The 21,922-nt window shown below is 29.0% G+C and overlaps 16 protein-coding genes across 16 annotated transcripts; 9 read left to right on the top strand and 7 right to left on the bottom strand. All coding sequences in view use genetic code 6, as the record gives it.

Moving 5' to 3' along the window:
* SS50377_24398 (uncharacterized protein) lies at positions 1–1,167 on the top strand (the record flags this gene model as incomplete). Its single annotated transcript, XM_067908239.1, has 1 exon — positions 1–1,167. The coding sequence occupies one exon, from the start codon at positions 1–3 to the stop codon at positions 1,165–1,167; it is 1,167 nt and encodes a 388-aa protein (XP_067765213.1).
* A 246-nt stretch (positions 1,168–1,413) lies between these two features.
* On the bottom strand, positions 1,414–1,710 carry SS50377_24399 (Dynein light chain; the record flags this gene model as incomplete). Its single annotated transcript, XM_067908240.1, has 1 exon — positions 1,414–1,710. One exon carries the CDS (start codon positions 1,708–1,710, stop codon positions 1,414–1,416), a length of 297 nt encoding a protein of 98 aa, XP_067765214.1.
* A 127-nt stretch (positions 1,711–1,837) lies between these two features.
* On the top strand, positions 1,838–3,946 carry SS50377_24400 (uncharacterized protein; the record flags this gene model as incomplete). Its single annotated transcript, XM_067908241.1, has 1 exon — positions 1,838–3,946. The coding sequence occupies one exon, from the start codon at positions 1,838–1,840 to the stop codon at positions 3,944–3,946; it is 2,109 nt and encodes a 702-aa protein (XP_067765215.1).
* Positions 3,947–4,021: 75 nt separating this feature from the next.
* SS50377_24401 (uncharacterized protein) lies at positions 4,022–7,354 on the top strand (the record flags this gene model as incomplete). Its single annotated transcript, XM_067908242.1, has 1 exon — positions 4,022–7,354. One exon carries the CDS (start codon positions 4,022–4,024, stop codon positions 7,352–7,354), a length of 3,333 nt encoding a protein of 1,110 aa, XP_067765216.1.
* A 43-nt stretch (positions 7,355–7,397) lies between these two features.
* On the top strand, positions 7,398–7,829 carry SS50377_24402 (uncharacterized protein; the record flags this gene model as incomplete). The annotated part of the gene is made up of 1 exon (XM_067908243.1): positions 7,398–7,829. The coding sequence occupies one exon, from the start codon at positions 7,398–7,400 to the stop codon at positions 7,827–7,829; it is 432 nt and encodes a 143-aa protein (XP_067765217.1).
* Position 7,830: 1 nt separating this feature from the next.
* Positions 7,831–8,622, bottom strand: SS50377_24403 (uncharacterized protein; the record flags this gene model as incomplete). The annotated part of the gene is made up of 1 exon (XM_067908244.1): positions 7,831–8,622. One exon carries the CDS (start codon positions 8,620–8,622, stop codon positions 7,831–7,833), a length of 792 nt encoding a protein of 263 aa, XP_067765218.1.
* Positions 8,623–8,767: 145 nt separating this feature from the next.
* SS50377_24404 (Transmembrane domain-containing protein) lies at positions 8,768–10,114 on the bottom strand (the record flags this gene model as incomplete). Its single annotated transcript, XM_067908245.1, has 1 exon — positions 8,768–10,114. One exon carries the CDS (start codon positions 10,112–10,114, stop codon positions 8,768–8,770), a length of 1,347 nt encoding a protein of 448 aa, XP_067765219.1.
* Positions 10,115–10,270: 156 nt separating this feature from the next.
* SS50377_24405 (Nucleotidyl cyclase) lies at positions 10,271–14,509 on the bottom strand (the record flags this gene model as incomplete). The annotated part of the gene is made up of 1 exon (XM_067908246.1): positions 10,271–14,509. One exon carries the CDS (start codon positions 14,507–14,509, stop codon positions 10,271–10,273), a length of 4,239 nt encoding a protein of 1,412 aa, XP_067765220.1.
* A 53-nt stretch (positions 14,510–14,562) lies between these two features.
* On the bottom strand, positions 14,563–15,999 carry SS50377_24406 (Eukaryotic translation initiation factor eIF2A; the record flags this gene model as incomplete). The annotated part of the gene is made up of 1 exon (XM_067908247.1): positions 14,563–15,999. One exon carries the CDS (start codon positions 15,997–15,999, stop codon positions 14,563–14,565), a length of 1,437 nt encoding a protein of 478 aa, XP_067765221.1.
* Positions 16,000–16,090: 91 nt separating this feature from the next.
* On the top strand, positions 16,091–16,558 carry SS50377_24407 (uncharacterized protein; the record flags this gene model as incomplete). The annotated part of the gene is made up of 1 exon (XM_067908248.1): positions 16,091–16,558. The coding sequence occupies one exon, from the start codon at positions 16,091–16,093 to the stop codon at positions 16,556–16,558; it is 468 nt and encodes a 155-aa protein (XP_067765222.1).
* A 43-nt stretch (positions 16,559–16,601) lies between these two features.
* SS50377_24408 (Transmembrane domain-containing protein) lies at positions 16,602–17,030 on the top strand (the record flags this gene model as incomplete). Its single annotated transcript, XM_067908249.1, has 1 exon — positions 16,602–17,030. One exon carries the CDS (start codon positions 16,602–16,604, stop codon positions 17,028–17,030), a length of 429 nt encoding a protein of 142 aa, XP_067765223.1.
* Positions 17,031–17,032: 2 nt separating this feature from the next.
* SS50377_24409 (uncharacterized protein) lies at positions 17,033–17,389 on the bottom strand (the record flags this gene model as incomplete). The annotated part of the gene is made up of 1 exon (XM_067908250.1): positions 17,033–17,389. The coding sequence occupies one exon, from the start codon at positions 17,387–17,389 to the stop codon at positions 17,033–17,035; it is 357 nt and encodes a 118-aa protein (XP_067765224.1).
* A 123-nt stretch (positions 17,390–17,512) lies between these two features.
* Positions 17,513–18,409, top strand: SS50377_24410 (uncharacterized protein; the record flags this gene model as incomplete). Its single annotated transcript, XM_067908251.1, has 1 exon — positions 17,513–18,409. One exon carries the CDS (start codon positions 17,513–17,515, stop codon positions 18,407–18,409), a length of 897 nt encoding a protein of 298 aa, XP_067765225.1.
* Positions 18,410–18,468: 59 nt separating this feature from the next.
* On the top strand, positions 18,469–19,908 carry SS50377_24411 (uncharacterized protein; the record flags this gene model as incomplete). The annotated part of the gene is made up of 1 exon (XM_067908252.1): positions 18,469–19,908. The coding sequence occupies one exon, from the start codon at positions 18,469–18,471 to the stop codon at positions 19,906–19,908; it is 1,440 nt and encodes a 479-aa protein (XP_067765226.1).
* Positions 19,909–19,962: 54 nt separating this feature from the next.
* Positions 19,963–20,982, top strand: SS50377_24412 (uncharacterized protein; the record flags this gene model as incomplete). Its single annotated transcript, XM_067908253.1, has 1 exon — positions 19,963–20,982. The coding sequence occupies one exon, from the start codon at positions 19,963–19,965 to the stop codon at positions 20,980–20,982; it is 1,020 nt and encodes a 339-aa protein (XP_067765227.1).
* An 11-nt stretch (positions 20,983–20,993) lies between these two features.
* SS50377_24413 (uncharacterized protein) lies at positions 20,994–21,830 on the bottom strand (the record flags this gene model as incomplete). The annotated part of the gene is made up of 1 exon (XM_067908254.1): positions 20,994–21,830. One exon carries the CDS (start codon positions 21,828–21,830, stop codon positions 20,994–20,996), a length of 837 nt encoding a protein of 278 aa, XP_067765228.1.
* Positions 21,831–21,922: the final 92 nt, after the last annotated feature.

Below are 21,922 nucleotides of genomic sequence, written 5' to 3' on the forward strand. Positions count from 1 at the left end.
ATGAAGAAGAAATAGACTGAACAAGTTGACTATTTCGCACAGGCAGAAGAAATATGGTTTCAAGCTTCTGACAAAGAATTTAATGGTGACATGAGATCTGCATTTCAGTTATATAACCATGGCGTTGAATTGGCAGTTAAGTCATTACGCCTAACAAAAAATGAAAATCAAATGCTGATAATTGCAAATAGAATAAAAATAATTACACAGACAATATAATAAATCGAAATTAAAGATGAATCTGATGATATTGAAACATGTAAAGAAGATTAATTGGATGTTTTTGATTTATACTTTTCAGAATAAAAATTAGAAATGTATAGCTTAAAAGATCTAATAGTTGATTAAAATATAGTTTATTCATTGAATAAAAATATTATATAGCCATTGCGGTATCCATCAATATATAAGACGTGTTAATAACCAGTATTAGTTTATGGTTTACGTGGTGTTGGGAAAAGTTCATTGATTAAGGCGGCAATACTAGAGTCTAATGCAAAATACATATCTTTAAAATAAACAGGATTTGATGAATTTCCAATTTGTTATAAAATTATTAAATAGTTGGCTAATTAGGAATTGTAATAAAATGAAATTCTTGGTCATAAAATATAAATTCCAATAGGATTTCATATTTAAGTTTAATCATTAACCGATTAAATCTGCGAATTTATTTAATCTGTTTAAAATTTAGAAAGTGTGCAAGTGTTTATAGAAATTGGTAGTACAAACTTAATTCATAATAATTAATATTTTAATTAATTCAAAGTTTATCGACTTGATATACCTTCTATTTTCGATTTAGAGATATATTTTAAATAAACTACAAATATTTAGACAGAAAACATTTATTTTAGAGGAATTACGCCAGGTATAATACTAAGAACATTTGAACAACAAAAACATATTATTTAGAAAGAGTTATTTTTCTCTAAAAAGTGGAGTTTAACGAAAGAAAATACATGGGTTCCAGATACTGAAGGAGAAGAAAAAGATTTTGGAGAGATACCGTATTATCAAATTGAATTTCCCAACCCAAAACTAGAATAGGTAATGGAACTTCTAGAAAAAAATAAAATTAAAAGTTAGGACCATTAATTATGGTGTAAGCAACTTAAAGATTTAAATCTAGGCATCTGTAGTGCATATGATCTGTATGAAGAATGATAGTGTATTTTAATATATTATAAGATATTATATTAAAAATGATGCTAGGATTTCAATTTTCTAAAAGCTAGGGAAACAGTATACATTAATAAAATATCACACATTAGTAATTTGCTGATACTATTAACTTACTAGACAATTATGCAGAAACGTAAACCTTTTAATAAGAATTTACATCTGAGTAGAAAGAATAAATTAAAATCATTATAGATTAAATGAATATCTAGTGAAATATTTATTATAATATCACCCTTTGAAAGCCAAAACTCCTAATAAACCGTAAGCCATATGTAATTTATGGTGGAGTTCATTATCAACTGCAAAACCATAAGCTGTTCCTACACATACATGGAAAGATTAACCAAATTTCTTATCTAACTAATCTTTTATGACTTTAGCACATTGTGACGGATCTGTTGGAAATTTTTCGCATGCTGTAACGCAAAATTCTAATGCATCGACTCTTTCTTCTTCAGGCATATCACAATCGATGACCAATGGGTAGTTCATAGATTTTAAATAATCATCTTCATCATCAGACATTTTGCGGAAGCGTAAAATTCGATAGATTAATATTTATATATAATAATATCCTTACTGAATAACTATATTCAAATTAATATATATAATTATATAATATTTATTGATTACCCAAAATTTAAATTATTTAATGGATCTAGAAATTACAAAAAGAGACTAGCTGCTATAGAAAGCATCTTAGTCCATTTAAATTTTATCAAAAGAGAATGAATCACTATAGAACATTTTGACTCAGCGCAATGATGAAATTATAAAATTGTAATAAAAAAATGCTAGAGTTGAAACTGATTTAAATAGTTTACAGAAAGAATATAATGAATCCATGGTTAAATCAGCGAGATAGTTATAAAATACTGTTTCCTAGTCTGGTCTATTTACACCTTCAAATATCACTAATGATACAATGTATATTAACTAACTCAATTCCATTGACCTCAAAAATTAATAACAAACCTCATAGTATAAAAAGTAACTATAAACATAATTTGACGAGTAGTAGAAATTATTAGAGCAAAAGATTGATCTTTTAAAGCAGGAAAACAAGTCTATTAAACTTAATGAATAGAATCTTAGAAAATTATTAGATGAATCTAATGACTAGGGTGGGAATTATAGAAAAGAAGTTAACTAAAATAATGATGAGCTTCGTAACCTTAGAGCTATTTAATCAGATTTTAAATTTTTAAGCGGAAAACATGATCAATTATAAGAATAATATACAAAGGTTTTTAATGATTTTTAGCAAGTGTTTTAAAATAATGAAAAACATGCAACAGAATGTTAAAACTTAAGATTTTCTACATAATAGTTATAATAAGATTTGAAATAATATTAATAAAAGTCATCACAATTAGAAGTAGAACTAAATTCTGTATAGTAACTTAAATTTGAATTATAAACATAACATGATTTAGATGCTGTAAATATTCAGTCATCAGAAAGCTAAATTATTTAGTTATCATAAGAAAATAGTACTATAAAGCTTAATCAAGCCAAGCTTAACGATGAAAATGAACGGTAACTTGCAGAAATAACATCGTAATTGTAGTAAATTTAAAATTATGAACTGTAATTAAAATAATTAGAAAATAATATTAGAGATTAAACTTAAAAAGTTTAAAGTTAAATTATAGATGTTGATACTGGTAATTAGGCAAAAGAAGAATTAGTTAAATAGAAATCTATAATTTAAAGCTTATAATCGGAAAATAATAATTCTATTGAAAATTATAACTAAGTAAATTAACATTACTTCGAACTAAAGCAAAAATTTGAGTAATAATCGTTTCAATTATAGGAACAAGCCTTTTAATCTTAATAATACTAATAGTAAATTGATTCATTGAATGAGCTGAATATTAGAGATAAATCGACAATTGATGCATTTATTGATAAAATTACAGAAACTGAATAATAGCTACAATAGATAAATATCTAAAAGTCATAAATAGCAGCTCAGTTAGAGTCTAATCAATAGGAATAGAAAACCAAAATAGAAACCTAATCAACTGAGTTAAATTAATATTAAACCAGAGTTCAAGCTTTTGATAACTAAATTAAAGAAAAAAATTAAAGAATACTAGATTTAACAGAATAATCTTCTAATTTTGATATATAGTAAAAATTGTTACAAAGATTAATGTATGAAATAGCAACTGAATGTATGATAGATAACCCTATTGATAGCAATAGTCGTGAAAACTCATAGTTAATATTTTAGAAAATTGTTGGGGAAATTAAAAGTAAAAATTAATAAATTAAAGAAGCATAGTAACTTTTAAATGAATATTAAAATGCAACCGAATAAATAAACGAAAAAATATTAAAATAAGAATAACTATTAAAAATGGCTAGAGACGATATTGAAACACGAATTGCTAATGAAAATAGTTTAATAGCAAGTATAAATGAGCTATAAAAATAAGTTAATATATTGGACTAAGAGAATACAATTTTAAAATAAAAAATTGAAAATGAAGATTCTCATAAAAGCAAATTAAAATAATATGTTAATGATTGTAAACATAGAATTTAAAATTATGAAAATCAAAGCTCTGAATATTATTCATAATTAAAATATAAAGAGGAGAATATTGATAAATAAGTATATAATTTATAAAAATCGGTTAGTTAAAACATAACTGAGTTTAGTCAAAGTATACTTTCAAAATTAAGAAATGGTGATAAAGAGAGTGCAATCTCTGATATTCTTAAGCTTCATAAGACATTTATGATCTGAGTGATTTACATTTTATTCATTTCCTCTTTATAAGTAACACTACAATATAATAATTTAATGATTTACCACTTCAAAATGTCTAAAACTTAATAACTAGTTTACCCTACATATAGTTTTCAGAAACAGTAATTCATAGTACCATAGCAAGGTATATCAATTGAATAAGTTTTGAATAATATATCTAAAGATAAATAGAAAATTAATGCTTCAATTCAAGCTCTACTCCAAGCTGCAGTACAATATTTTGTTCCTAGTAATTTGAATAACCTTTTGTTTGCGATGACATAGTCAAATGAAGTGTATGATCTCAATATCAAACCACTTAATTATTTTATCAATATTCTCTACTTGTAGTAAATAATTTAAACTTAATTCAAGTTATTGAATGAGAGGAGCTACGATCATGAATATACTATATAGCTATCGTTTATACTTGTAAATGAAGATTTTGACAAATTAGCATCATACATAGAATAGAATTTAGGAAAAATAAAAAATAAAGATAAAACTTTACATGATTAATTTTAGTAGTTATTACTATCAATATAAGCTAAATAAGATTTTGTGATTAGTTTTGATATTGAATAAATAATTTCTAAAACAACAGGAGTCTACACTTTTAACTGTATTAAAAATACAATGAAGTATAATCTAAATAGATTATCTGAAAACCTTTATATAGCTACGTAATTTATGAAATCTGAATATTTTTTAAACTATGTCTAAAAAGTTAAGGTCAATATTTAAGCTTTATCTCCTTAAGTTTCTTAATTTTAGCCGTAAATCCCAGATATATAATTATTAACAGACGTAGCTAATGAAATTCTTAGAATATCTGGAATTCCATTAGATAATTCTGTTTAGTTAATTAAGTTATTAGCAATTCGAGAATTGGGACAAGACTTAACATTTTTTAAAGATGGTTATTATACATTAGTCACACCTTAGCAGTTGGTTATATTACTGATTGACACAAGGGATAAAAAATAATAATTTAAGAACCCTAATTCATATTCTTTAATTTATATCAATTAATAACCATTTTATTAACTGTTTTTTGATATTCCAAAAGATTTTGAACCTGTATCATAACTATCCCAATATCATTAAAGGTTGATGATATCATTTTTAGAATATCTTTAAAAGGTTTCTGAAGACTATTATGATTCAATACCTCATAGAGTTTTATTTATTCATTCATTTTCTACTAATAATATTCTTGTTAAAATACCAGCTGAAGCCGATAAATCCTGTGAATTCTTAATTCCTGCAGTTCCTTTAGGTAGAATAGAACTATAAGATCTGCCACCCTTACTTCTTTTTATTCATTCAAATTTAAAAATGGATTATGTAATGTAATTTATATTAATGTAAGTTATATCTGCAGGATTATTATTAGTGGAGCCATTATCTTCTTAAGTAGAATAAGTAATATAATTAGGAGAGGTTTTAGGTGAAGATGCTAATAAATATAAACACATGCTAAGTCTAACAGATAAAATTGTTACATTAATTAAACTTATTTCTAGATCTGCATAGACTCCATAGTTATTGTATTTCTGTGTATCCAAAAATAATATTATGAATGAATAAATATTAGCAATATTTACAATTCTTAAATGTGGATTTTTAAGTCTTAAACATTTGACTTTGAAAAAAGTTTTAGAATTTTAATTAAATCATTATGAATTTATTAGATTTGATAGATAAACTATATGGTAAACATTTTTATAACATATGTAAATATTTGTGAAACCTGATACTTAATCTGTCCTCAAATCTCCAATAGATTAATTGCCTTTACGTGACTATTTGTGTAAAAAAATGCCTAATCTAGTAGCATTTTTGGAGTCTTATGAGTTACCATACTTTGGTAATACAGAAAAACCAGCAGAATTATGTGGTTAATCATCCACTAGTACATTGATTGGAGACCTTAAGCCAGAGTTGGCTAAAAATAGACTTATTGCATTAATTCATGAATTGCAGCACCACCCAAGGCATAGCTATTTATCTGAAATAGATTCAGATATACCATTTTTACCTTAGATCTTGGCAGATGCTACTAGTATCACTCCTCTTTCTGCAGCTATTAGATTCCATTATAAAAATTAACAAGGAGTAGATGCAGGTGGCATGTGGAGAACTACACTTACAATACTTTTTGATGATTTATTAAGTGAATTGCCAATAACGAATGATGTCCTATTTGAAATTAAGAAGGCTGAAAAGTTTGGTAACAGGGACCTACACTTCGATGAACTCAATGAAGATAATCCAAATAGCCCAAGTTTATTGAAAGTTATAAATCTTAATTAAAAGACAATATTAGTACCTCACTATAACGGTTATAACTGTCAAACTTCTTCTTCAATCTATCCTAGATTAACTGATAAAAGATCATGTTTATATTATTTAGGAAGAATATTTTCATTTTGTTTAATATATAGTGGAAGAATGCCGGATTTTTTACATTAAAATTTTTGGAAATCCTTGGTTGGAGGACGCTTATTTTTTGATGATGAGGTGATAAGAAAATATTAGAGCAGATACGAAACAGACCCTATGTTTAAGATTAATGGAACGAAACCTTATTAAGAATTACTTTATCCTCTTACAATGGAAGAAATTTAGACGTATTACAAAGAATATTATTAAATTTGGATGACTGCTAGCAAAGGAGAGGAAACTGATTTAGATATGCTAGGAGTTCATCCAAAAATTGTTGAGGAATTATAAAAGCAAGGTATTAATTTGGGAGTTTAGGATAATATCAAAAAGTATGCTAAGTTAGCATTCAAATAACTATCGTCTGGTTAGTCTTTAGGAAAAGCATACTCAGAGTTTAGAAACGGTTTCAGACATCCATTTGCTACATCGATGGTAACACCTGTGGCTTTAGAACTATAAGTAATGGCGTAGTAAATTGATATCTGCTTTGATATAATTTCCTGGTAAGACTTATCAGAGTTAATGACTTTTGTACCTGCAGATGAAGAATATATTAACAGAGAGGAGATTGTTTCTTCTCTTATTTCTAGAAATATAGCATAGATTGAACTAGAACAAGAATTAGTTGATGAAAAAATCAAAATATTAAATAGTTTTAAAAAACTTTTAACAGATTCATAATTTTTCAGTCATAAAGAACTATTAGAGTTTGTATTTGCTAGCACTGGATAACGTAGCTTGAGAGGTACGGAACTTACCTTTATGTTTATCAAGCCTTCTAAAGAAAATAAGCTCGCAAATGGCTAGTACGAGAGAAGATTAATTTAATTCCATACCTGCTTTAATTAAGCAGATATTCCTTTAGGATACTCTTTACAGCTTTCTGAAGATGAGCTGAAAGATTATATAAAAACATGCGTTTCTTCTGCTTTAGAAAATGGTTTTGCTATTATGTGATCAATTTATTATATTATTATATAATAATTTTACTACTTTATTAATGTAAAACAAAAATCACTTATCTGATTTCCTATTATAGCTTATTTTTGATGTACCAGCTGTTAACAACTCACATTATTAAATTGGTTTTAATATGGGAATGAGAATTGCTATTTTTATCTCTGCGTCTTTAAAATATCCACAAAACGATAACGAGCTTACTAGCTTTGCATCTTCTATATTGTAACAGCTAGACCCAGCCAAATCAGTATTAATCGTATTTATTGAGGACAAAACTGAAGTAAACAGGTATTCGACTGCCTTCAAATCCCTGCCAATTTACAGCACCTTAGACGCTCAGTAGCAGCTCATTTTTGCCACATTTTTAACTGGTATTCTAGACGGGTCCTTGTATCAGTTTCGCGTAACTGCGAACGCGCAATTTCAGCAGAAAGGTGCTGATTTCTAGTTCAATGTGAACTTAAACGAATGAGTCACTTTTTGATATTCAGTTTCTTGAACAGCTTCGCCTGATCATTTTTGTCGCTCGGCAGGTGGTCCTCCCCGTGTAATGCCGCCTGGCCTTTGTCAAAGGTCCGGAAGTCGCACAGAGGGCACTGCGTTTCGCGCTCGCGCGTGCCGCGCAAGAACTGTCGGTGCTCCTGGACGTGCATCAGAAAGTCGAAGAGGGTGTGGAAGTAGATGTCCTGGAACAGCTCGCCCGCGCTTCCCTCCTTGCTGTAGATTTCCTCGAAGCAGAAGTGGCAGCGATATCTGAAACTATCCGTATTGCAGTGTATTTCAACGTGCGCGTCCATCGCATTTTGCTCACGGAAAACGCAGAAACAGCCGGGGGCCCTGCACTGCTCATTGAGCTCCATTTTCATCGTGCTGAACTTGTAGACCAGCGACTGTTTCAGCTCCTGGACCTGGATTCCGCGGTCCAGCTTGTTCTCACGCAGATGCTGGTCCAAGTTCACCTGCGCCTGGTTGCCGAACGCGTCGTCGTAGGACACCAGCACGCGCGAGAACTCCCGCAGGTCGTTGCAGGTGACCGCGTGGATCGCGCGGCCAAAGAAGTTTGCGCGGCGGTCGGAGGCCTGGATTGCGCGCTGGAGCAGCGCGATTTGTTTCTTAAACGCAAGGTCCGAAACGACCGCATTTGGGCCTAAGAAATGCAGCGGGAGCGCAGTGAATTTTTGCTTCGAATGTGACTGGTTTTTGAGCACATCGAGGAAAAATGTCGAAATAGGGAGGTTCAGCGGAGGCAGGATTGGCGGTTCCATGTTTGGGGCGATATAGGTTTTACTGTATAATAATCTAAATTAAAAATTTATTAAATTAATATAGTAATATATGATAGTATATTATATTGATAATTTATCTTAATTAATAACCATAAGATAAAAATAGTCAATGTTCTTAATTCACTCAATAAAAGATAATAATGACCAAAGCGCTGATAAAGCTAGCTACAACATTCACTGCGCCATTGCTGAAGAAATTAATCCCTCCTATTGAGACTGAGCCGTCAATCGGGGTAGTAACCACGCCATTGTCGTATTCACCACTATATTACAAATACATTCCAATTAAGGAATCGGAATAAGAACCAATAATTGCAGCAAAAAATATCCACCAAAACTCTCTCATCCCTTTATAATCAACAAATACGCACATGCAAATAATAAGCGCCCCAATAAATCCAGATAATGTCCCTTCAATGCTAATTCCTCCATTAATTCCAGTTTTAACTTACCTAAATGTAATGGGATGATATGTCCTATTTGATAGTACACAACCAAGATCTGAACCAAACGTGTCGGTTAAACACTCTGCTGATGCAGCTACACTGGCAGTGATAAATTTCTCATTTTTAGTAATTAAGTAAAATATTAAACAAATGATGCTTGCAATTGAATTATCAAAAGCTTGCCAAGCACTTCTACCCAATTTTAATTCAGTAGAAATTGTCTTCTCAATCTACAATCTTTTTTATTTCCTAAATTAACTTGCAATTACTCCTAGTATTCCAAATCCGAAAAATGCAAGCAGAGCTTTGTATGAAACATATAAATGGAATGCTAAAATAAAAATAGATATTATAGCTCCATTTTTAGTTAATTTGCGCTTTATCATTAAAAATGAAGAAATATGAATTAAAATAGTCATAATAAAAACCTTATATGGAGAGTAAAATGACAAATATGTTAGTAAAGTAATTGTAAAATTATCTGATATTGCAGGTATAGACTCACCTAAACATGCTACTAATGCGGAAAATATATTAATATCACCATAAAACCATTGACAAATAATGGTCCCGAACAATGTTAAAAATACACCTAATATAGTTTTCTACGGATTTGATGGCAGTGCTTTGCTTTTAAAATAAGTAGAAAATCCAGCAAGTCCATCACCACCAATTAATGCACATAGTGACATGCCAAATTTATGGTCACATTTAAAAATTGGATAAGCAATTACTAAAGCAAAATATGTTATAATTTCAAATGGGTAAGGCTTGTTATTTTTAGAGAGCAAAATCGGAACAAATATAAAATTAGGTATTATTAAACAAATAAGATAAATAAATAACCCTATTCCAGGATACAGTGCTGAAATTAATGGACATTATTCCGGATTAACAAAATAATTAATGAAAACAAATCCTGTAACTATATGAGTTATTTTTCTAATATATCTTTATGGAAGCATTATAACACTAATTGATAAAACTATAATCATTAAACCAGCGGATATAAATTATTTATTCATTTTTGTTATATTAAAATAAATATATTATAATAACGATCAAGATAATTTATAATTTCTAAAATAATACAAATTAACTAAGACTCAGTAATATAATGTTATGAAAATTAATAATTATTAAAATATACATATATAATAAATAAAACTCAATGCAGGTTATCATTTATTAGAATCTCTACAGCTTTCAGAATTTGTTGCTTATCCACCATGACCAGTAGCACTTAATATTTATTACACACATATTTACTAATTAGAAATGAAGTAGTCAAAATCCACATATTCCGAAGTAAATTCAATAGCCTTCCCTATATTAACTTCCATTTAACTTATAACATCGTATAAATGACCTTAAAATTCAGCTTTTCCATAGCTAATAATATCAAAAACTAACTAACTTACAGCTACAGAATTTAATCTAGCATTAGACTAAACTGTGTCTGCTTCTTTAGGTACTTTTCCAAAAGCATCAAATCTGCAAAGTTTATGACCTAAAAGGGATCCGATAACATTACCATATGCAATACCCACACGAAGTGATACCAAATTTTCAAATTATGGATGCATTTTTCTCATTGTCTCTTTACAGTCATGAATAAATCCCAGTCCTACTGCTAAAAGAATAACTATTGCATCATACGACTTTCTTAATTCTGATGGAGTTTTAAATAACTTTTATAAATGCGCAGGTAATTATTTTTCAAATGTTGCTTTTTCTTTGTAGTCTTAAGTATATATCTTTAAAGTACATGGCAATGACATTAGTTCATAAGAATCACCAGAAATTTTAATTTAAATTAAATTTTTGGCTTTTGAGATTCTGGTATCAAATTTATGGAATAAATTATCTAAAAAGCTCATCATCTATTCGACAGTTATTGATGTTGAAAATTATGTGAAATTTGCAATATCAAGATTTAAATAAGCTACATTATCAAAATTAATAACGGGCCGTGTTTATGTTAAATTTTTTGTGTTTGGTAGAGACAAGTAGTCATTGAATTTTCGATATAATTTTACTGATATATCTTAATTTTTTTCCTCAGATAGTATAGATTAAGATTGATATTTTAGTAGTTTTTTATTATTTTCTTTAATTCCCATATTTTTTAATAATAATAAAGTATCTTAGTACTTATGTAAAAATGGAAAAGAGTGTAGTAATCTTTTTAATAGTTCTGGTGATGACGTAGCTAATAATGAATCTATAGTGATATGTGGCAATACTGATCTTAGTAATTATCTTCCGTTGTTAATTTGTTAAATAGCCTTAATATTAATCAAAATGTTTCCAAAATATAATTTAATGAGTGGAAATAATGCAACTACAATAATTAAATAAACAACAAACATAAAAGATGCTAAGAATGTTTCTTTCTGTAAAAACACTACTAAAAATATGAAAATAAACATTGTTGTCACACTAAATGTTCTGGATATAAAAAATTATGGCATTGTAATGAATGAAAATTAAGATATAATAAAGACAAGTATTTATAATATCTGAAGTGTTAATAATGAAATTTGAAGGTTATTAGAAAGGTAAACATTAATGTTTTAATTTAAAATAATGTACGATTTTACGCAAAATAGTGCAAAAAACCCTAATAAATTATAGAAGTAAATTTGGCCAACACTTTTAACTTAATCATAAGATTTAATATTCTAGAATACATTTTTCTTCTTTTGCTTTCTAATAGTTAACATTAACTGTGTTATTATAGATATGTTTGTGATTAGTATTATCATTTAAAAATATTATGGGTAATAAAGTGCATTTTATAGACTAACTTCAATAAACATTATTTAAATTTTTGTATTGACTATATGTGAATTCATAATAATTAAAATTTCTGTAAAAGTAGAAAATGCTAAAAATAACGTGGTAATAAAAAACATCCACTGATTAGTAGACTGAATATTAATTAATAAATATGATTTGTTCTTAGAATACTATTTTTAAATTTCTGAACTAAGTGAACTAATAAGTGCAATAAATTTTAAAAATCTCTAAATCATAACTGAATTATACTAACGATCGTACGAAAAAAATAATCTTTCAAATACTTGATCAACAGGATACTCATCACCAAAAACTTCTTAGTCTTTATTAACTTCAACATTATCTTTGGAATTATTCTGCATATTAAAAATAGGTTATTAATCCACTGGAAATTAATACTCTTAACTGATACTCTCTGCACTAGGTTAAATTTTGATTGTGCTGGTATTAATTTCCCCTTCTAGTTAAAGTTACTCGCCAAATTTAGTTGATAAATTTACAGCAGGTTAAAAAAATGAATCTTCAAACTCAGATTAAAGCGAGTCATTTAGATGCATTGTGACAACCCCACTAAAGCTTTATGATTAATCTTCTAAAACTTCTTCATTAAATTTTTCTTGGATACAAATTTAGTCTCTTTTGAGATTAGTAAGTCTAGCCATTTCAAGGAAGTTATTAAATTAAGGTTTTAAAGCTGATGTTGGGGTATCCTGGTTTATACTCAATTAATTACTGGAATATTTTCCTGCTAATATATTACTATTCTTTTTTATAATTTCTAAATCTTCAGAAGAGGATTGGCATGATTCTTATAAATTTTAGACTTTTGTCATACCTTAAGGATCCTCATCAAGCTAAAGTTATCTATCAGCTATCATGGGAAAATTACTATTAAAAAAACAATCTGAAAAATTAGCATATTAGACTGAAATTGATGAGGGTAATTTGAATGTTGATTTTTTAGTTAATATAACACTTAATGCTGATTCAACTGGAGAGTCTTTATTAAGCATTTGCTCTAGCTCTTTAGATTAAAATGAAAATTATAATAAATCTAACAAAGAATTATTGGACTATGTAAATGATTATTACTGAACAATATTAATTAAATCATAATCATCGTTAAAATCATTTTCATCTACACTGCCTGAAAAATAATTAGTGATTAAATCTAAGTCTTATTCATCGGGTGAAGTTTATTGATGAGTAACCATTACATCATGGGTGAATGGGATATATGCTTTTTTAAATGCTATATAAATCATTTCGATAAATTATTTTTCTTTAAAAATTTCAATTGTTCTTATATTACCTTTACCTTTATACTGTTTAACAGTAGACTTTCCAAAAAGATAATATGGCTAAGATAACAGCAAGTATTATTTAGCTTAATTATAAATATCACCTCTGCCTAAATATTATTTTAAAAGATTATCATCTTAGTCATTTCTATTAGTAAAATCTTTATGTTATGGAGGACAATTAATAAAACTATCAATCGCTATATGAACTCCTCTATCTGCATTTCGTGCTATACGAGCGGCAGTATTAATGGTATCACCATAAGTATCTAAGTTTACGTTAGCTGATCCTAGCCCTAAAACCCCTACCACTATATTTCCTTTTGTGATACCACATGCACATTCTAACTAATATGCTTTTGCAACTTCTTATGCCGACAAAGCGAAAAATGTCATTAGTTTCTATTATTAGTATTGAGATGAATAAGATGTTTCTGGAATTTATCCATTCATTGACTCAAGAAAATATTATGCTCCTGTACATGCCATGTAATAAGAATACGAAGATTTAATTTTTTAAACACCACAAATATCTGTTAAAAAGTCTAGAATACAATAGAAACTATTAATACGTGATAAATATTCAATTGCTTCATCTGATTCTGGATTTACCAAAAGCTCATCTTATGTTTTTAAATGAATATAAATGTAAATAACTTGCGGAACTATATCACACGGAAGTTCTTTTGACTATAATATCAAAGGTAAAAGTTTTGAAGGCAAAGCATTTACAAAAGATGTCATCAATGTAGAAGCCATTTAATTCATTGCATTAATTACTGGCTATTAATTATATATTTCTACTAGCATTTTTTGTTTTATTAACATTATCAAACAAAACTAGCTGAAAACTAGTACAATAACTAAAATAAATTCATGTGAAGTTGAATTAGCATTAAAAACTTCTGCTAATAGATAAGAAAGAATAGCAACATAAAATATTTACAAAATAAGAACAGTTTTGCTAGTATTTATAAGCAAAAATAATTATATAATGTAAATTACTTAGGCAAGAACATCTTGTTTCTCCTTTTTCAGGACATAAAAAAGTGCAAAATCCAAAAAAGCCACCAGAAGGCTTACTTGCTGTAATTTAAACGTTTACATAGATGGCTTAGTTTTAACCAAATAAATTATTATGACCTAGAAGAAAATTGTGATAAATTTTACAACACAAACCCATATAAAATCTAGATGGCTATTATACCGAACCGTTGAAAAATATGACAAATAAGTCTGATAAACTGCTATAATTTGCAGTACTGAAATATATATATTGTCACTAAACTCGTAAATTGCCTGTTGTATCTCCCACATTTTTTAATGTGAAAAGGAAAGGATTGTTATATATTATACAATAATGAATTAAATCAAAAAAGTGAAACTGTTTTAGATTCCCCTTTGTCTGTCTTTGCAGCCTCTTGATGTGCAAGCATACCTTATGGCACATATACATTCTTCTATACTGCTTTAGCATTTTCAATATTTAGATTTTCCTAAGCCACGCAAACTGCCACATTTTAAATTCCCCAATCGTCGCCTCGGCGTAACAATGTCATAACCTGTAGTTTTGGAATCTCGATAGACCAAATCTCTTTCAAATCCAATCCCCTAACACTTATTCCATTATCAACGTTCAGTCTAGGAGCAAGTGTTCCCATCAATAGAAACATGTCATTGGAGCTGAACTAACAGTGTGTTTTGTAGAGAATTTTCTCCTTTCCTGAAATTTGAATCTGCTGATCCAACAACTTCCCAGGACCAATTCTACAAGAGTAACAAATTCCGTCCATTCCAGCTTCGCCGCGAATTATAAACTGATTCTTTCCTAGAGTCAGCGAGTTTATATTAGTTTTATATGAGAGGGAAAGATCCGTTATAGCAACTGCATTTTAAGTCGTTTTCAGTTCGGCCATTTTTATCTGTGTTGGAATCTTATCTATGATGTAAAAAAGATGCTCAATGGTGGGTGAAATAAGCATTGTATCAAGTCCATGAACTTGTTAAGATTATAGAGATAAATTAGTTTGCTTAAACGAAATGAGGTCGAAAAGGAACAACTAGCGGGTACCGTAGTAATTATATTATTTGCTATTTCTATCTATTTCTACTTTTACTGTAGCTATAAACCAAGAATGAAGCTTCGAGTTGAGGAACACAAAGCTATCTGCTTTTTGAAGAATCTTTTTTATAATTTCACACTAGTTTTTATAAACACGAATATAGCCAGGGTCTTATTGAGATATATAAGCAGATGCAATAACAAGTACATCTTTACAATATGTTATTTAAATTAATCTTGGCTGCTAAGTAGGCTTTTTATCAGTGCCTTACTGTGGTGGAATAGCAGTGTGAACAATCTCTGTTTCTTCAGTTATTAAATTTAGAGATTTAATATAGATCTCATCTTAGAATGTGAATTATTCTTCATTTGAGTTAAATTAACCCACATGCTTTATATCAATAATTTTGAGGTCAGATAGAATGGAATTACCAGATAAATCTAAAACACTATAATATGTTCTATAAATAACAGTAACAAAATTACCCTTAGGTGACAATTAAAAACTAATTGGGTTATCCTAAATTTTTATTAAGATAGATGTATAATCATTTAAAGATGTAAATGATAATATTTCTATCTCATTAATAGATTTTAAAAATGCTAATTTCACTATATTTTCATACTTAATTTAATGATAAACACAACTTACAGTAGATAAATCTATTATCTTGTTAATGTTACCATTATCTTATAATTATGATAAATATAAAGTTCCAAACGTTCCTAAAATAATATTATCCATGATGATGGAAAGGAAATATAACCATATACTTAATATATAATAAATTTAGAAATATATTTTGGCAAAACAAATAAGTTGAACAAAATTTAAAATGACATTTTTAGACCTGATAAACACTATACCAAAAGATACACTAATAAATATTATAAGATAAAGATTCGAGATATCCTATAATACATCAGAGAACTTAATACTTCGTGTATAAGCCTGTATAATCGTTCAGTGCTTATCTTACATCGATTTGAATGAAAAAACAATTTTAAAATTAGCTGCTAACTCATTAAAGAAACCTTTTTCGGATAAATTTTCTTTCATGCATTTTACTGCAGTTCTCTAAATGATTTTCTGCTAAGATTCATTAATGAATAGATTTTGTCCTTCTGATTTACATGTTTAACTTAAAAAATTCGCATCCTAGCTCCCATTACTGAACGAAAGAACGGTAAATATAAGTGCATTTTAATTCTATAATAACATTAAAAATAGATTTACTGTAAATTTGATGGAATTCTCAGGTACCCCTCATAATAGTTTAGTGGAAATTTCTGAAAAGTTTTGAATTGTTTTATAAGTATAATATCGTATAATTTAAAATCTACAAAATGTAGCGAATTTATCCCTACGCTGACTAGCTACATTTGTTTGAGTTTCAACACTACCAAACACTAGCAAACTCAATTTCATATGGCTATGCTATTAGTTTGTTTTATTCCCTACTATCGAATTCCACTACAGTTGGATGTGCATAAGGAAAAGTAGTTAACCCGCTAACATGGTTTATATATATTTTAACTGCAATTAGTGTTGTTGCTAGGTCCATTATTGTAAGAACAGTTTTCAAATCTTTTAACCCTGTATTTTTGCTATCTACGATTGTTATTTCTGTAGTGCCTGTTCTTCCACTAATGGTAATTCTTTGCTTTTTTTAGGTTCATTTAATAGATATTTTCTTAACAATTTACTATTTGGTTATATTAGTCATCCATAACATTATTATATGGATACTGTTTTCTCGTGTGATTAAATTATGAAATCACTTTAATAACTTTATAAACTAATCAAATAGTTAGTCATCTTCCTGTTTGTACTGATGGGGGAGAAATTCTAATTTATAAATAATATTTGTCAATTAACCGTAACAAAGTTTTCTATCTCCGCCATGTTGATTCTTCTTAAATTAAGCAAACTTAATCAAAACGTTATCTTCTTCGTTTCTTATAAGATCTGGATCTAATAATTTACCTCGTCTAACACTATTGTGAAATTTTAGTTTAATCTATTAAATAGTTCTCTCTGGAAAATGAGGTATATATTATTACCATTGAGGGCCCATAATCTTATATAATTCATAAATCTTCTTCATGTCATCAAGTTCCCATTTTTTAGACATTTAATTTTATAAGGAATTATATATCCTATTAAATTGATATATAGTAATGTAATTTAATCACTGACAATTCTTTCCTTATTTATTATTTATAGTATATAAAACTAGTGGTATTAACAAAATTAAATGTAGATTATTCAGTAATAGCAATTATAGAAACAACACTAAATATTATCTGTGTCAGAAGTAACTATCATACTTCTTTCTACAATATTTGGTAAATAGTCATTCACCACATCACCTAATTTGCCTGCTATGACTGCTGCATTATTACTAGACCTTTAATAAAAAAGACATGTTGATCTATTCTTTTGCGTTAACTGTTAGTATATTAATATTAGATCTACATAATAATTAAGTCTCATCGAGAATTTCAGCTCAAATTTATTAGGTAGCGTTCTAGCAGTATTGCCGTCGTAAACACATTAGGTTAATGGACCATAAGGTGTACTTTTTTAAGAGTTGGTGCGAATAACTGATAGATAAGTTCCTGTATTAGTGGTTGACTTTTTATAATGTGTAAAACAAACTGTTTGGATAAATTAAGTTTTATAAGATTGTACATACGATATACAAACAAGCCTTGTCTGTAGGAATATACTGTCCGAATCACGTTCATTTATTTTCTTTAGAAATTTTTAGATCACATAAAGTGGAGAAAAGTTTATTCTATTTATCTAGAAAAAAGCAAGATGTATTTTAGAACAATCTTATTATGTTGGACCTGATGAGGATTTCCAAGAATTCGAGTCAGATGATAATTATTTATGCATCTATTTTGCTACTATGTTAGTTTCAGCGAACTGCTATTCAGAAATAACAAAGGCAACTAAGATTTCATCAGAAACTTTTAGTAAGTTTGAAGGAAAACTAAAAGCATTGTTGGGCTCTATAGGAGCTATTGTTCGAACACCATCACTTAAATTATAGCCTGATAATATTGAATCTAGATTTGTTTCAATAGTTGTGTCTCTTTGTGCAGCCCTAAAATAGTCATCATTAGAAGATCTCCGTATTTTGTGAATTTATCTTTAATAGTAATAATTAAATATTATACGATAATATAAAATATTATTTCCAAAATGTCCGACATTGATAATTTCATAAACCAAATTGATACATTTACTGACTAATAACTATGCTGTCAAATCTGTGTCAAATTAGAAGATTAGATTAATGTATATATGGATGTTATCAAAGAATAGGAGAATTAAATTTATTCCCTGGAGTAATAACTTTAATCTGCAGAGGAAAAAGCTAAAAATGAACTTAGAAGTGAAGCTGAAAGACGAATTAGAGAAAAATTAATTGTACAACTTAAATAATAATTATAAATCGAGTTACGGCCGCAAATTGTTGCAGAAATTAGAACTAACTACTTAGGAGCATTATCTGCTGAGGAAAGAGAGGCTTTAACTTAGGATTTAAGAAAATAAATTTATAAATAATCATTGTTTGAAGCTAGAAATGAGCTTGAAAGTGAAGTTTAAAATAGAGTTAAAGAAGAGAAAGAGAAACTTAGAGTGAAACTGGCAGAAGTTCAACAGTTGAAAGAAAATTTAGAAAATACTTCAAAGCTGAAAGTCTTAGAAACTAAACATAAAAAAGAAATTTAAAATATACATAATTTACACAGTCGGGAAGTTGCTAATTTGAAGGTGAATGTATAAAATTTAAAGAAAAAATAGTAAGAAATGACTGATGAGTTAAATATCTAAAGAGAAAAATTCTTTATACAAAAAGAAACGTTAGAGTAACGTATCATTGAACTTTAAGTTACTAGTTAAACTGCAGAAAAAATGGCTAAGGACTAAATGAGCAGATCTATTTAATATGAGAATGATAGTGTGAAAGTAATATAGAACCTTCTTAGCAGTTAAATTTTAGATAAAGGACATTTTGGATTTAATAGTTAGGTTTAATAGACAGAAAAATAGTTAAGTAGCAGTATTTTTAGGACACCACAGCATGATATTAATATTAATAAGTAGTAATAAAGTGTATCACCGATACGTGAATAAGTACAAAATCTCGAAAAATCATATGAGATTGTGAAATTAGAAGAAAAGAAAAATTAAATCAGACATATAGTGGAGGATCATTTGGAGAATGAGTAATTGCAATAAGAAATATTTGAAAACTTACCGCCTATTTCTCTTCCAGATAATAAAATCGGAAATATGCTAGAATCTGCATTTTAATTTGTATTTGACTACTGGGACAAGATTGAAGAAAGCTACAAGCACAGAATTCATTGGATGAGATAGATATAAGAATTTATGCAAATATAAAGACACGATTAATCACTGAAATATGCTTAGACTGAGCTTCTAAGACTAAGAGATCTCGAAAAAGCACAAGGAAGTGTATTAAGGCTAATTTAATCTCGTGAAAGCTAGAAGCTCAATAAAGAAACAAAATCTCTAAACCAATAAATTATGCAGCAAATGAGGTCTCAAATCGTGAAGTATAAAGGTATTGATTACAAAATGATCATGGAAGCAGAGAATGCTTTGGATTGAAAAATTATAAACTTTATTTTATTTTATTTTATATTTAATTTAATATTTATATTTATGGCATCGATGCACACGAATTTTGACAAGCCGGTATCAGTTACTGTCCTGAAGAAGCAATTTCCATCAGCTAATAAGACTCAGGAAGAGTTGATCTCGATGATAATGCAGCTCCAAGATGTGGATTTGATGCAACAAAATATCTCCAAAATTGACGGACTGGACATGTGCTCCGAGCTAGTAACGGCCAGCCTATAGTGTAACAACATTTACGAAATAAGCGTTATCACCCTCGAGCTGCTCCCGCTGCTTAAATCACTTAATCTGGCCCAGAATAAAATCCTGTCTCTGCCAGACATTTCGATGACCAACATTGAAGACTTGAACCTGGCCTTCAATCCAATTTTCATCGACCCTGCATATCTACCAAAACTCCTGAAACGAATATCCATTTCTGGAGTGGACATCGAGCGGCGCCTCATCTCTGCGGCGTTTCCACAGGTAGTTTTCTACGACACCACGGAGGCCCTCTTTACGCAGGTGAACGAGGTGGAGCGGGAGCTTTCACTGGCTGGAGCGGATCCCGCCACTGACGAGGAAGTTGTAAAAACCAGAGGCAAAATGAACTCGACCAAGCAACCGAAAGTCATAAGTAAACCGCCCACACAGGGGTCAAGAAATGCTGTTATTAGGCAGGTTCAGGCTGTGAGTAAGCTGACGAAATCGAAGCCGGCAACGCCCACAATTCTCTCTAGAATCGACTAGTCTCAGTTTCAGCCTAATGCATATCAAGAGCTGGTTGATATCGCCAAAAAATATCAGGACGCGCTAAAGGAAATTGATCAAATGAAACTTGATGCTTATAAATAGAGAATTGAAGACATTATAAGCTAGTCAGAGGATAGGGCTCATGGAAGTTTCATGAAAATAAAGGAGGGTATTGAATATGATATGCAGGTACTTTCGTAAAAGCGAGTGTAGTAATAATCTGTAGTGTAAAAAGACTAGTTAACATAATAGCAAATAGAAGATGAGTTAGATGCTGAGCTAGATTAATTTGATAAAGATAATTTCGAGTGAAAATTTAAAAATCACATTTTTTGTATCATTTCTAAGATATCTAGCGCTTCCTATGCCTATGAAGTGACTCTATGATGTTGGTTCATCCTCTCGACATTAAATTTCTTGTATTCTTTGACCTTGATATTTTACTTGAAATTTTATGCTTCAGAATAAGCATCTGCGACAAGAAAATCATCCTCAGTATAGTCCGGGTTGTATTCACGAACTATCTCCAACCCATTGAATCCTATTTTATCTTTTTAAAAAATTGGAATACCTGGCACCTTCTAGATATCGGTAAACTTTGCACCTTTCGCTTTCATGATTTTGAAATTTATTGAATTTTCGTATAAATCTTGCTCAATATCATATTACTTACGCTCCTCGTCAATAGTACGCTGCCGCAAAACTGCCTTCCTTGCCCTTTCTTATTCTTTCTAGTCTAATTCTATTTTTTTCTATAATTTTATGTTCTTATTTTTCTGAATTTCATCATATTTTTCTTTTAAATTCATAACTGCAATTTTGTGGTTTTCTTTGCAAACTTATTCAGCTTTAAATAGTTTCTCAGATTTTTGCTGAATAAATACTTGACGTCTATGCAATTCTGCTGCTGCGGTGTCCTCTGCTGTAGGAAGATTAGAATATGCATGTTCATATGCTAGTTTATTTAGGTATTTTTGAGCTAAAAATTATTTTTCTTTTTAAATTTTATACTATTCCAGTTCTTATTGTTTTTAGAGCTAAATATCTCTAGCCTTCTCAGCTGCTTACATTTTATCTTCTTTTTCTTGGTTTCTTAGAGCTTTTAAGCGCTCAATTCTAGCCTGTTTGAATCTTTAAATTTCTGTTTACCTCTTGTCCATTTTCAAACTAAATTTTATATAATGTTATATAATAAATTAAATAATTTGAAAATGATTAATATCATTATGATATATTAATAGATAATAGCTGT

The sequence above is a fragment of the Spironucleus salmonicida genome, chromosome 4, assembly GCF_000497125.1.
Source record: "Spironucleus salmonicida strain ATCC 50377 chromosome 4, whole genome shotgun sequence".
Lineage (NCBI taxonomy): Eukaryota > Fornicata > Diplomonadida > Hexamitidae > Spironucleus > Spironucleus salmonicida.